Source organism: Ranitomeya variabilis, chromosome 1, assembly GCF_051348905.1.
Source record: "Ranitomeya variabilis isolate aRanVar5 chromosome 1, aRanVar5.hap1, whole genome shotgun sequence".
Lineage (NCBI taxonomy): Eukaryota > Metazoa > Chordata > Amphibia > Anura > Dendrobatidae > Ranitomeya > Ranitomeya variabilis.
The window spans coordinates 1087534635-1087548785 of NC_135232.1; the positions used below are offsets into that span (position 1 = coordinate 1087534635).

General features: G+C 43.9%; 1 protein-coding gene across 5 annotated transcripts in view; it reads left to right on the forward strand.

Moving 5' to 3' along the window:
- Window positions 1-14151, forward strand: part of KCNIP4 (potassium voltage-gated channel interacting protein 4) — a 1385815-nt gene that overhangs the window by 1007108 nt on the left and 364556 nt on the right. Inside the window, exon 2 of one of the 5 annotated variants that reach the window (XM_077279981.1) lies at window positions 6280-6381. The exons of the other annotated variants lie outside the window; for them this stretch is intronic. Coding sequence (XP_077136096.1) covers window positions 6280-6381 — 102 coding nt within the window. The remainder of the gene's footprint in view (window positions 1-6279; window positions 6382-14151) is intronic. 5 annotated transcript variants of the gene reach the window in all.

Here is a 14151-nt window from a genome sequence, read left to right on the forward strand (position 1 = left end):
TTGTTCATACAGCCATCCTCACAGACTGCACAGCTCTCCTATTCTCAGAATGGCTGATTATGGAGAATCATGTGACCAGACCTATCCATCGACATCTTCCAATTAAAAGACAGCTTTTCCATGTGCAGTGGTTTCCAAATGGATGAAACAGAGGGACAGGTCTGGTCACATGATCCTCCGTTATCAGCAATTTTGAGAACAGGAGAGGTGTGCAGTCTGGAAGGAAAGAAGAGAACCTGTAATACTTATATATTAATAGAAAAATATACAACAAGGCCTAAAGCATTAACTTAGTGTGCAGGTACACGAACACCGAGGACAATATCCAGACTTGAATATCCTACATGACCAAATGGGTCCTAGTCAGTGGCAACACCCAAATTAAAAGGAGACTGAAGAAGAGCAAGACAACTGCTGCAGCAGGTGAGTTGACGGGAGTATCGGGGAGAGAGAAGTAGAATAGTTTATTATTTTTTAATCCCTTCAAGGCAGATTCGATTTGCACTAAATTGAATTTATGGAAATCAAATTTGAGCAAATCTGCCCAAATTTTGATAGATTCACTCAACTCTGGTAGGTTTATTACAACATTTTTGAATATAATGTGAAGGGGTTTTATGTGATTAGAATCACATAGCTTCTAAGTATTCTACTGTGATCTATGAGTTGCGTAGACCTATTATATTGAAGCACAAGATGTGGGACATTACTACATAATGGGGGAGTATGGACAACTTGTATGTCCTTATAAGATTTAGACCGATCCAAGGCTCATACATCTGACCAACTTGTGGGGGCGGATGGGGCAGGGTGCATGGGTGTATGTGGTGGGGCAGGGCCCAGGTCAAATTTTGCACTGGTACCCATAGTTATGCTGGACGCCGAAAGAAAAGAAAGACCAGCACAATTCCAACCGCATACTTTACGCTGTGATCAGCGGAGACTTGCTGGCAGCTGGCCAACGACGTGACAAAGAGGTGCTCAGCCCGAAGGAAGTGAGTCCTAGATGCAGATGGTAGAAGGCAAAGAGTGGAGCTGCGATTCACGCGGGTTTCTTAGATGGGCTTAATTCCTTTAACACACAATTTAAAACATGGACCTATTGAAGCGTCTACCTCGAAGCAAAATGGCCATCATCCCGCAGAAATCCCGCTCCCCAACTCCATGTTTTAAATTGTGTGTTCAAGTAAGTTAATCTAAGAAATCCACGTGAATCGGAGTGCCACCTTCTTTTCTTCTACCGTCTGCATCCAAGACTCTAGTTATGCCACTGTACTGAAGAAAGACATACTGAAATAGAATAGGAAGGAGCTGTTTCTCAAATAAATCAGCCATGTTTTTTTCTACTTTTAGCTGAAATACCTTCTTAAAAATGCTATTTATCCAGAATGATGGTTTCAGGTAAACATTTTGACATTCACATAGCTCAAGCCTACTATCATAATATGTTTGCTTCACAATACTGGAGAATTTAGGCAGCAGCAAAACCTTCTGAGACAAAACCACACAAAAATAAATAATCGCTTCATATATTATTTGTCTTTGGCTGCTCATTATTCATGCTAACAAAGGTGCGCTGTTTCTGGGCTTCGTTTCGATATGATGGAGTACATAATTATCAGGAGAGGCAGAAGAATCTACTCCACTAATAGTATTTACTTTCCTAATGACAGAGTTGCTGCGGCCTGAATTTATCAACGTCTTACTTCCGTTTATTGCGGTTACTCGGCTGCCGGTGACGGTAATATTGCCATCTTTGTTTTGGAGAGATTTAAATATTTCATTACTTTGCTTTTTATATTGTAATTAGTTACATTTTGGAGTTGTAGAAGTTGAAAGTAAAATAATTGTTTTTCCTTGAAGGAAAATACTTTGTAAACCTGCAGAAAAACGCTTGGTTCCAGAACAATATATACCGTATATGTTGCATGTAAAGTATTATTAAAATAGGTTATGAATACTGCATGAAACATAGGAGATGCAAAACCTAATATATATATATGTATATATATATATATGTATATATATATATATATATATATATATATACAGTATATATACGGTATACAGTATATACACTGCTCAAAAAAATAAAGGGAACACTAAAATACCACATCCTAGATATTTCTAAATGAAATATTTCTAAATGAAATATTCCAGCTGCAAATTTTTATTCATTGCATAGTGGAATGTGTTCAGAACAATAAAACATAACAATTATCAATGTAACTCAAATGAATATCCCATGGAGGTCTGGATTTGGAATGATGCTCAAAATCAAAGTGGAAAATTAAATTACAGGCTGATCCAACTTCAGTGCAAATGCCTTATGACAAGGAAAAGATGCTCCGTAATGTGTGTGGCCTCAACATGCCTGTATGACCTCCCCACTGTACAACGCCTGGGCATGCTCCTGATGAGGCTGCGGATGGTCTCCTGAGAGATCTCCTCCCAGACCTGGACTAAAGCATCCGCCAACTCCTGGACAGTGTGTGGTGCAACGTGACGTTGGTGGATGGAGCAAGAGATGATGTCCCAGAGGTGCTCAATGGGATTTAGGTCTGGGAAATGGGTGGGCGAGTCCATAGCTTCAATGCCTTCATCTGGCAGGAACTGCTGACACTCTCCAGCCACATGAGGTCTGGCATTGTCCTGCATTAGGAGAAACCCAGGGCCAACCGTACCAGCATATGGTCTCATAAGGGGTCTGAGGATCTCATCTCGGTACCTAATGGCAGTCAGGTTAAATCTGGCGTGCACATGTAGTGCGGCCTTCCGAAAAAATGCTACCCCCACACCATTACTGACCCAGTACCAAACCGGTCATGCTGAAGGATGTTGCAGACAGCAGATCGCTCTCCACAGCGTCTTCAGACTGTGACATGTCTGTCACATGTGTGTTATGGACCTGGTGGTTAGGTGCACCAGAAATGACCTGATAGTTAAACACGGAATCGGGACGAGCTCTAGGGAAATGGGAACTCTGCTGACCGCAAACCCTACTGCTATCAACACAACTAGAAATAGCCGTGGAGTGTGCCTGACTCTGCCTAGACGCCTCTTCACAGCTTAAGAGCTAACTACCCCTAAAGAAAGGAAACAAAGCCTCACTTGCCTCAGAGAAATTTCCCCAAAGGTATAAGCAGCCCCCCACAAGTATTGACTGTGAGTTAAGAGGAAATCACAAACACAGGATGAAATAGGTTTTAGCAAAGGGAGGCCAGTCTAACTAAACAGATTGAGGATAGAAAAGGGATCTTTGCGGTCAACACAAAAAACTACAAAAACCACGCAGAGTGTGCAAAAAATACCCCCGCACCGACTCACGGTGCGGTGGTGCCACTCTGCACCCCCAGAGCTTCCAGCTAGCCAGGCAGTTTCATGATAGCAAGCTGGACTAGAACTTAGCAAGAAAAACCGTATGTAACAAATGAACAAGCAGGAACTTAGCTTTTGCTGGAGTAGACAGGTCCTCAGAAGATCCAGGAGAGATCTGAACCAGTACTAGAACATTGACAGCTGGCATGGAGAAATGATCTGAGTGGAGTTAAATAGAGAATCCAGCCTAGCCCTAAACGAGGGCAGGTGGGGAAGGAATCTCAGAACCAGCAGCTCCACTCACAGCCACCAGAGGGAGTCCACGGACAGAACTCACCGAAGTACCAACATGACCACAGGAGGGAGTGCGAGAACGGAATTCACAACACATGTGCTCAGTGTGAACCTGCTTTCATCTGTGAAGAGCACAGGGCGCCAGTGGCGAACTTGCCAATCCTGGTGTTCGGTGGCAAATGCCAAGCGTCCTGCACGGTGTTGGGCTGTCAGCACAACCCCCATCTGTGGACGTCGGGCACTCAGACCATCCTCATGGAGCCGGTTTCTAACCATTTGTGCAGGCACATGCACATTTGTCGTCTGCTGGAGGTCATTTTGCAGGGCTCTGGCAGTGCTCCTCCTGCTCCTCCTTGCACAAAGGCGGATATAGCGGTCCTGCTGTTGGGTTGTTGCCCTCCTACGGCCCCCTCTACATCTCCTGGTGTACTGGCCTGTCTCCTGGTAGCGCCTTCAGCCTCTTGACACTACGCTAACAGACACAGCAAACCTTGCCACATCTTGCATTGAGGTGCCATCCTGGATGAGCTGCACTACCTGAGCCACTTGTGTGGGTTGCAGAGTCCGTCTCATGCTACCACGAGTGTAAAAGCACAACCAACATTCAAAAGTGACCAAAACATCAGCCAGAAAGCATTGGTACTGAGATGTGGTCTGTGGTCCCCACCTGCAGAACCACTCCTTTATTGAGTGTGTCTTGATAATTGCCAATAATTTCCATCTGTTGTCTATTCCATTTGCACAACAGCATGTGAAATTGATTGTCAATCAGTGTTGCTTCCTAAGTGGACAGTTTGATTTCACAGACGTTTGATTTACTTGGAGTTATAAAAGTGTTCCCTTTATTTTATTGAGCAGTGTGTGTATATATATATATATATATATATATATATATATATATATATATGTATAAGGTATGTGCAGATGCTTATATCCCGACCCAAACCATACTTATATTCACGTTTTTAGCACCATTTTAAAATGTAATTATTTGTTTAATTTATATGAAACTTTAATTACTTTCTTATCATAAATACATTACATAACAAGACTTGTAGTAATTATGAGATACAACCTTTATAACAAACATGAACTGCATTCATAATTCTGCTGGTTGTCATTGGAAACTGTCAACAAGTTTAGCGACAGGCACACCCGACCTCTTCATCTGATTAATCTACTGTATCTGCTGAGCAAGACAAAAGTCTACCACCAAAGCAAAGTGTACATTGACATGTTTTGTTTCTATGAAATCCATTTTTTTCTTAATATGTAAATGAGCTGTTAAGATTAGAGATGAGCAAACTCGAACTGTAAAGAGAAAGATTGAACGCTGCTTCCTTTTGCAGCACCCTAGGCCTCACTACGATCATTTTACAGCATAAAAGTTCAGGTTCCCATTGACTTCTATGGAGTTGGGTTCAAGGTCGGATAACCTGAACCGGACTAAAGTTCGATTGAATTCAACAAACCCAAACATCCACGGGTCCACACAATCTTAGTTAAATTCAATGGCCGGACATAGATCTCCCCAAGCATCTGCCACCAAAGTTTATTTCCAATAAAACGAGAAGTGTAACACATGTAATGACTGACAGTCTGCTCTCCCTATCTACATGTATCACAATATTAATGCCTCTTTTAAAATAAGCTCTGGAGGCAGATTCTCTGTGAGATCTACATACAGTATGTCCTGCCCATAGATCTAAACAGCTCATTTACATATTAAGAAAAATGTGGATTCCTCTGGAATAAGACATCATATCGCAAATACCAAGGTATCATTTTATTCAGCTTTTTATGACCTACTTGCCCATATAGATGACTTAGGAGGGTTGATCCTACTGACCGATTCCTTTTAAGCTCAGATTTGTTAATACAGAGCTAATGTCCAGTGGAAGCTGTATCTCATGATCAGTATAAAATAAGTAATGTATTTTAATTCCACAATATTTCAGCTTTTGATATAGAATATGTATGATGGTTATGGTGGACTATCTGCACTACTGGTTTAACCATTTATGTGCTTCACTTAGATATTTTTTCTTAGAAGGTAACTTGTCAGAAGATTCTATCTTTTATTTATAAGTATCTATTTATTTTACTTGCTTATATAGGGGAATTAATTTCCATGGTGCTTTACAGACATCATGACATAGTTGGGATCGGGGTCTTCATCGGCCGCTAGAACAGACAGATGTTCTGCTGTGTGATGTCGCATGAAGTGTCACATACAGGTTCTAGATTATTAATATACTTTCTAAATACATTTCCTCACGAGCGATGAAGAAGCTCATTGCTTCACACCCGGATCCCACTTATCAATACTGATATAATTCTTTATGGCATTCAAACATTTTAGGAAATTACAATTACCCCTGAAAAGGAATTTGCGGCTATCTCCCTACACTTCTATAGGAAGCATTTCTTGTCTTTTTCAGAACTCCTATAGAAAAGAACGGGAAAAGAATGCAAGTAGACATGCATGCGCAGCATGAGCTAGCCCTTTATCTACTAATACAGCGCCAGCTACTGCTGAACTATAACTCCCAGCATGTAGTAATTTGCATATATCTAAATTGTGTTTGGATTATGCACAGAATGTGATGCTTAAAACCTGATGTTCCCATCCTCCTTTTCCTACAAACTTTTTCATGTATCTTTTAGGTTTCCTCTATGCTAAGAACAATAGAAAGTACAACATTAAGGAGAGGTTACTGAGCCTCTTGCCTTGCTTGGCTGTCAAAAAGACATCACCAGAAATTGAAAGCAAGTTTTTCATCTTCTATGTATTCAGTAGAGCTTATTGCTAAAGATTAAGCAGTCTTATTTAAATTGTTGTATTGTGCACACAATGTACTAACCTCAACAGAAACTTAATGAATATTTTATTTCCCAGCGAAAGTAATTCTATGACTCTTTTATAAGGCCCCAAGAAGGAGCTGTGTTTGTCTGAAATTTGGTAAAAAAAAGGTATACAAAAATATACAACACATTCAGAAATCATTTCCTAAGAATCAGTTAATATACCAGGAATTTAGTTTTTTTATCTAACAAGTTGAATTTCTAATATTTTTTAAACCTGTTTGCTCTCATTGGGGAATTCTGCCTAATCGGCATTTTACTGAGATCTGGTTGGGACAGAAGTGCACAATAATATCGCAGGAGAAATAAGAGGCGGTATGAGTGATAGTAGCACTGTTATGGACTGACCTGGGTTGGAGTAGTGGTGTAGCAACCACTAGCGGCAGCACCGGCATGTTTCATAGTCGGGGACAGTCAAGGAGTCGGTAAACAGGAGCAGCAATGTAGTTTAAAGAAGCAGCACATAGCATAGTCAGGGATAACCACAGGTTTGTACACGGGGCAGCAGTAGAATCTTGAGGATAAGTAGCAGGTGAAAGGAACCTTGACTAGAGGCTGCTAGCTCAGTAATCTCGCAAGGAAGGGAGTGCAATGCCAGGTTTAAATACGGTATTCAATCACGGTGAAGACAATCAGAAACCACACAGGTACTTGACTTGTGGATATGGGATGGACAACCACAACCATAACTACAGTAAAGCTAGACACTGGAATAAATACACATAATTTGGTTGACAAAATGGCCACAGCTTTATTTAAATCACAGGATTAAAACAATCACAGTAGGAGTCAGTTGAAGTGCTATTACATTGGGATTCACAAGTACTGTGATGTCCCCAGCTGTCTGACATTCAGCACCAGGACAAACAGCCATAAAGGGGCCACACTCACTGGCTTGCCATTCAAGCAGAGCCAGTAAACTTTCAGGGCACCAATGACCCTATTGTCTTCACTAGAGATGGGCGAACCCAAACAATAAAGTTTGGCGTCCGTACCAAACATGTACTGTTTGGGCACGGACACCGAACATGGAGATTACCTCGGGGGGTTGTGTATGGACAGGGATAAGAGTTTTAAAGTTCGCATCTGCAGGCCCATGGCTGGTGGAGAAATTGTTACCGATGACAATTCTCTTTAGTGGAGATATCATGGTACCTGGACTGCGCTTACAGGAATCAAGAAGCCTGGATGGCATGCAATTAAGTTTTTTATTCCCACCAACTGTTTCTGGCGCCGGACTGGCACTTTTTCAATGAAAAAAAACAAATGTGACAATTTTTTTTTTTACTGTGAAAAGAGCACTAATCTTGCATTGGTAGGGATGAAAACCTTAATTCTATGCCATCAAGGCTTCTTCATTCCCGCAAACGCAGCCCAGCTACCATTATTAGTATTTTACTAATTGTTTGGTATGTCGTAGAAATAGTTTTCTTCCTAATTTGCATATTCCTTTTACATGGTGCCAGTAAATATGTCTGGAACTCCTCAGTGAGAACCAGCACCTCCCAAGACATACCTTACTAGCATCCTTTGATTTTAAAGGGGAATGTGTCAAGCTTCACTTCCAATTTGGAGATCACTGTGGAGATATGAAATACTTGTCTTCAGGTTTCATCCAGTATTCCGTGAAGATCATGCAGCAGGTCAATTTTTGATCTGCTCATAGATGGCTGAAAATGCTTCAGTTACTCTTATTTTCAAAATTTTTTGGGGGGCAGGAATTGACCTCAACGTTAAAATAAAATATACAAAGAAATATATAGTCTAATAAGGTATTCCAAGTTGTGATTCTCTAGTTGGTCAGTGTTCGAACACAGAAACAAAGCAGAACAAAGAAGTTCATTAAAGGTTGCCTCACTGGTAGATCACTTGGTTCTGCAAATCACCACTCTTTGGGGGCAATTTTCTGATAATAATTAGTCCTTTATGATGATTTGTCCTCTGTACAGCAGGAATTTGGACCTTCAAACTTTCCTTGGTTATATATCCCCAGTCCACATGTATCTGAAGTGATCAATAATTGGAACATCTATAACAGAATTGCAGACTTTCTCAACATTTTAGAAAAATAGGTATTTTTTATCATAACTTTTTCAACATGGTAAGGCCTGGTCACTGGAATCTTTATCCACCAAAAAATGTTTTCTGGAAAAAAAAGGGAAAGTAGTACTATGAAATATTGCAGATGTATTTGTGTCACCTCTGTCGAGTTTTTCTTAAATTATTTACAATAACTCTTAAAATTATTGCAGAATTGCAAAACTCACTCTAGAACAAACAACAATCTTCACGTAGAACAAAAGGTGTTTTAGGTCATTCATCGTGATGACACAAGGCACAAATTAATGAGCTTCAGACTCAGAATGGATGACTTCATTGCTGTTACAAAAAGTCACATAAACACCACCTGGCTCTTCATACACGACGTAATACCACAAGTACAATATGTGCAGAATCGGACCAGTACAGCGTGTCAGGAACTGTTAGTAGCTATGATACTACTGCAGAATTCAGACTCAATATGTTCTATTAATTTATGCAAATGCTTAAAGGGTTTTAACAGGACTCATTTTAATTCCCAGAAAAAATACCACTTTTGTCCATGGAATGTGGTATAGCATCTCAGACATATACATTTGAATGCATTACCAGATGCAGCCGGCGGACAAAAGTTTAATTTTGAAAAAAAGCAGACCCTTAAATCTTATCATCTACTGTATATCACTTTAAAGGGGATTGGTGACCAGATTTCATAATACAGACTGAATACATTGTTAAAAGATCTCTATGACTTTGCTTTAATATTCCATGTCAGAATGGTTATACGGTTATATATATATGAAAATGAGCATTTTATCAGTCCAGCTAAAGAGTTAGTGAGCTCATAAATCCAAATGTGTTCAGTGTTCGACCACCCAACCTGACTACCAGCTGCAGCTTGTACTGAGTGGTGTGAGATCTTAGCAGCAGCATGGAGGAGGAACACTGAGGAGCTGTCAATCAGGCTAGGTGAGCACAGATTGAATTTGAACTTTCTTTACTAAAAATACAGCCATTTTTACATGGGTAATCAAAGTAAGTACACCATTCACATCAAGTGTAAGAGATTTATTCAATAATGTATATGGCTTTGTAAGAGTCAGGTCGGTCTGGTAGTTGGGGGCAGGTATATCTCGCCTAGATACCTGTCCTATGTGTGTTAGGCTGCTCTGTGTCTTCAGCACACTCATGGGTTAATTAGTGCAGGTTCAAAAGATGACCAGCTGGAGGAATCAGGCGTCAGCCTGGGGCACACAGAATGCTTGTCTGTGTGAGACAAATGTGAGTAAAGAGCTGTGCTCATGACCTGTGTTATGTTTGCTGGGTGGGAGTAGCCCCCCCAGTTGTTAGATAGGAACGTACTTGTCTAGTAAGTGCCGGACAGGCAAGGATTTTCTTTTATGCTTTGTTTTCTTTATGTTGCTTTCACCTTAAATAAACCTGACCAGAGGTCAGCATACTTCGTAACCAGCTGTACGCCTCAGATTCAATGCACAAACCACGTGACCTTTGACCCCAGCAAAGGCGATCCCGAGTGTTTTGTCACATTGTGGTGGAGAACGCGGGCACTCCGTGGCACAGGCGACAGTATGGAAGACGTGGTGAAAGCCCTAGTACAGTCCACTGCCATACAGCAGCAGGCCACTGCCGCACAGCAGGAAGCTAATCGCTTGATGGCCGCACAGCTGAAGGAGTTAATGGACGTGACGACTGCAGACCGCCAGCTTCTCCAACAGGTGGCGCAGCGCTTGGTGAGCATGCCTGAGGCTAACCCGGAAGCAGAGTCCAGGAGAATCCATGTGAGTCGGTACTGGCAAAAGCTGACCGCAGAAGATGACATCGAGGCGTACCTGACAACGTTTGAGCGGACAGCGTTGAGAGAGAAGTGGCCGAAGGAACGATGGGCCGATCTAATTGCTCCGTTTCTCTCCGGTGAGGCCCAAAAAGCTTACCATGACTTGGACCCGGAAGTCGCTCAGGACTTTGAGAGGCTGAAAGCTGAGGTCCTGGCCCGGCTGGGTGTGACGACGGCTGTCCGTGCACAGAGGGTACATCAGTGGACCTATCAGCCTGATAAACCGCCGCGATCGCAGATGTTTGACCTGATCTACTTGATAAAGAAATGGCTGCAACCCGAGGTACTGACAACTCCAGAGATAATCCAGCGGATCGTTCTGGACAAGTACCTGAGAGTACTACCACCGGCGCTGAAAAAGTGGGTGAGCCAAGGAAATCCCGCGACAGCGGATCAACTTGTGGAATTGGTGGAGCGTTATTCCGTGGCGGAAGGACTTCCTGACGATACCTCCACCACCCGGTCTGTGCCTCCTCCTCGTGGAACCGGTAAGACTGTTCCAGGGACTGCAGGTGAAGGAAAATCACCTAAAACTGTGGGGGAGGTACCCGGGACTGCTCGCGCTCCGAGACCGAGAGTGTCGGACTATGGTCTCAATAGGGGGCCTGTTAGGTGTTTCCGCTGCCATGAGAAGGGCCATGTTTCTGCGAACTGTCCTGTTACCGCTGAACCCATGCAATGCGATGTTACAGACTCTAAAAAACGCATGTCTTTGGTTACACGGCTAGTGAGTGTGAATGCGGGTCAAAATGATGCAGCGAAACATCTGTGTGAATTATCTGTTGATGGGAAAAATGTTGTGGCATTGCTAGACTCTGGAAGTGTGGTGACTCTAGTGAATGCCAGTCTGGTGGCACTCCCGTCTGGCCCGTCTGACAAGTTTTCTGTAACATGTGTGCATGGTGACACCTGCTCGTATCCTACAGCGGTCATATGTATTTCCACTCCATATGGGTCTGTGCAACACAAAGTGGGACTCATTCCCGCGTTGCTACACGATATAATCCTGGGTAGGGATTTTCCCCATTTCTGGCAGTTATGGGAGAATCAGTTGCTCCTTCACGGTAGCTGTGAACCTTCCCCCATGCCATCTGGAGGTCCCGAGTTCCTAGGCGAGACCCCACAGGAAGATGTTGCTGGGGAGGTTATTGAATCTAACCTTCAGTTCCCCTTCTCAGTTATGGCGGGGGAAACTGAGGAAACTGAGGAAACCCAGCGAGAGGCGGAGGCAGACAGTCATCCAGCACCCTGCCTACCCGATTTGGGAGTCCAGTTGGATGACTTCCACAGCGAACAAATGAAAGATCCTACCCTGACTCAGGCTAGGAAAAATGTAAAAATGATAGATGGGGTACCCGTAGAACCTGTCACTAGGCTAGCGTACCCGTACATGGTTCTTGAGAATGATTTACTCTACCAGGTAGAGAAAAAGGGGGAAGACACTGTGCAACAGTTAGTGGTACCCAAACCTTATCGGCGGAAGGTACTGGACCTGGCCCACGGACATATAATGGGGGGGCATCTGGGGGTACAAAAAACCACAGAAAGGATATTGCATTGTTTTGTGTGGCCTGGAATACACAATGATGTGCGTAACTATTGTGAGTCCTGTCCAGAGTGCCAAATCTCTGCGCCTAAACCTCGGTTCTGTAGCCCTTTGGTACCCCTCCCTATTATTGGGGTCCCATTTGAGAGAATTGGGATGGATTTGGTTGGGCCCCTTCCCCGGTCCGCACGTGGGCATCAACATATCCTCGTCATCATGGACTATGCCACTCGTTACCCCGAAGCCATCCCTTTGCGTAACACTGCTACCAAAACGATCGCCAAAGAGTTGGTACAAGTGTTTAGTCGGGTGGGAATTCCAAAACAGATACTCACCGACCAGGGGACTCCCTTTATGTCAAGGGTGATGAAGGAGCTCTGCAGGCTCTTACAAATAGACCAGGTGCGTACGTCTGTCTATCACCCTCAAACAGACGGTCTGGTGGAGCGGTTCAATAAAACCTTAAAACAAATGCTCCGGAAGGCGATAGACAAAGATGGGAAGAACTGGGATTACTTGTTACCCTATTTGCTGTTTGCCATTAGGGAAGTTCCCCAGTCTTCCACAGGATTCTCGCCCTTCGAGCTATTATATGCCCGTCGTCCCCGTGGACTGTTGGACGTCGCAAAAGAAACCTGGGAAGGTCAAGTCACTCCCTTTAAAACGGTGATAGATCATGTAACGCAAATGCAGGACCGTATTGCTGCTGTCATGCCCCTTGTGAGGGAACATATGTTACAGGCCCAGGGAGCCCAGAGGCAAAGTTATGATAGAGGCGCCAAGGTCCGTACGTTTGCACCCGGGGATAGGGTGTTGATCCTAATCCCTACGGTGGATAGTAAATTTCTGGCAAAATGGCAGGGCCCCTTTGAGGTCATGGAACGAGTTGGAGAGGTGAACTATAAAGTGCACCAGCCTGGTAAGAGAAAACCAGAACAGATTTATCATGTGAATCTGATAAAACCCTGGAAAGACCGCGCTGCCCTAACAGCGGATCTGCCCCGTCCGGTTTGTTCACCTACCATACCGGAGGTGCAGATTGCCGAGACTCTCTCTGAACAACAAAAATCTGAGGTTAAGCAGTTTTTGTTACAGAACCAACAGTTTTTCTCGGAAAAACCTGGCCAGACTAGGCTAGTGAAACATGAGATTGTCACAGAGCCTGGTGTCACAGTTCATGTGAAGCCATACCGGATTCCGGAAGCACGCCGTGAAGCCGTCTCCCGGGAGGTGAAGGCAATGTTGGACTTAGGAGTCATTGAAGAGTCGCACAGCGCCTGGTCCAGTCCAATCGTGTTGATACCTAAGCCAGATGGCTCTATACGGTTTTGCAATGATTTTAGGAAACTGAATGCGGTTTCTAAATTTGATGCCTACCCTATGCCCCGGGTCGATGAGTTGATCGATCGGCTGGGTAAAGCCCGATATATTACGACCCTGGATCTAACAAAGGGGTACTGGCAGATCCCTCTGGCCGAAGCGGCCAGAGAGAAGATGGCATTTGCTACACCGGAAGGGCTGTTCCAGTATATCTACATGCCGTTTGGACTTCACGGAGCCCCAGCAACGTTCCAGAGACTGATGGATCGAGTCTTGAGGCCCCACAGGCAGTACGCTTCTGCCTACCTCGATGACATTGTAATTTACAGCATGGACTGGGGGACTCACCTCCAGAAAGTACAAGCGGTGATTGATGACCTGAGAGACGCAGGCTTAACGGCGAATCCCAAGAAATGTCACATCGGCCTTGAAGAAGCCCGATACTTGGGCTACGTGATTGGCAGAGGAGTGGTTAAACCCCAGTTCGACAAAATACAGGCAATTCAGCGCTGGCCGCAACCAGTGAACAAAAAACAAGTTCAAGCGTTCCTGGGGATTGACGGCTATTATCGCCGGTTCATACCCAACTTTGCAGCCATTGCCACCCCCTTGACGGATCTTACCAAAGGGAAGGATTCCGTCATGGTAAAGTGGACTTCAGCGGCCGAAGAGGCCTTCCACAGCCTGAAACGGGCTTTGTGCTCTCAGCCCGTACTAGTGACTCCCGATTTCAGCAGCGAGTTTGTGGTGCAAACTGATGCCTCTGACACTGGTATAGGAGCTGTTCTTTCCCAGGTGAAGGACGGAGTGGAACACCCGGTCCTCTACCTCAGCCGGAAATTAAATGTACATGAGCAGAGGTATGCCGTGGTTGAAAAAGAGTGCCTAGCCATTAAATGGGCTCTCGACTCCC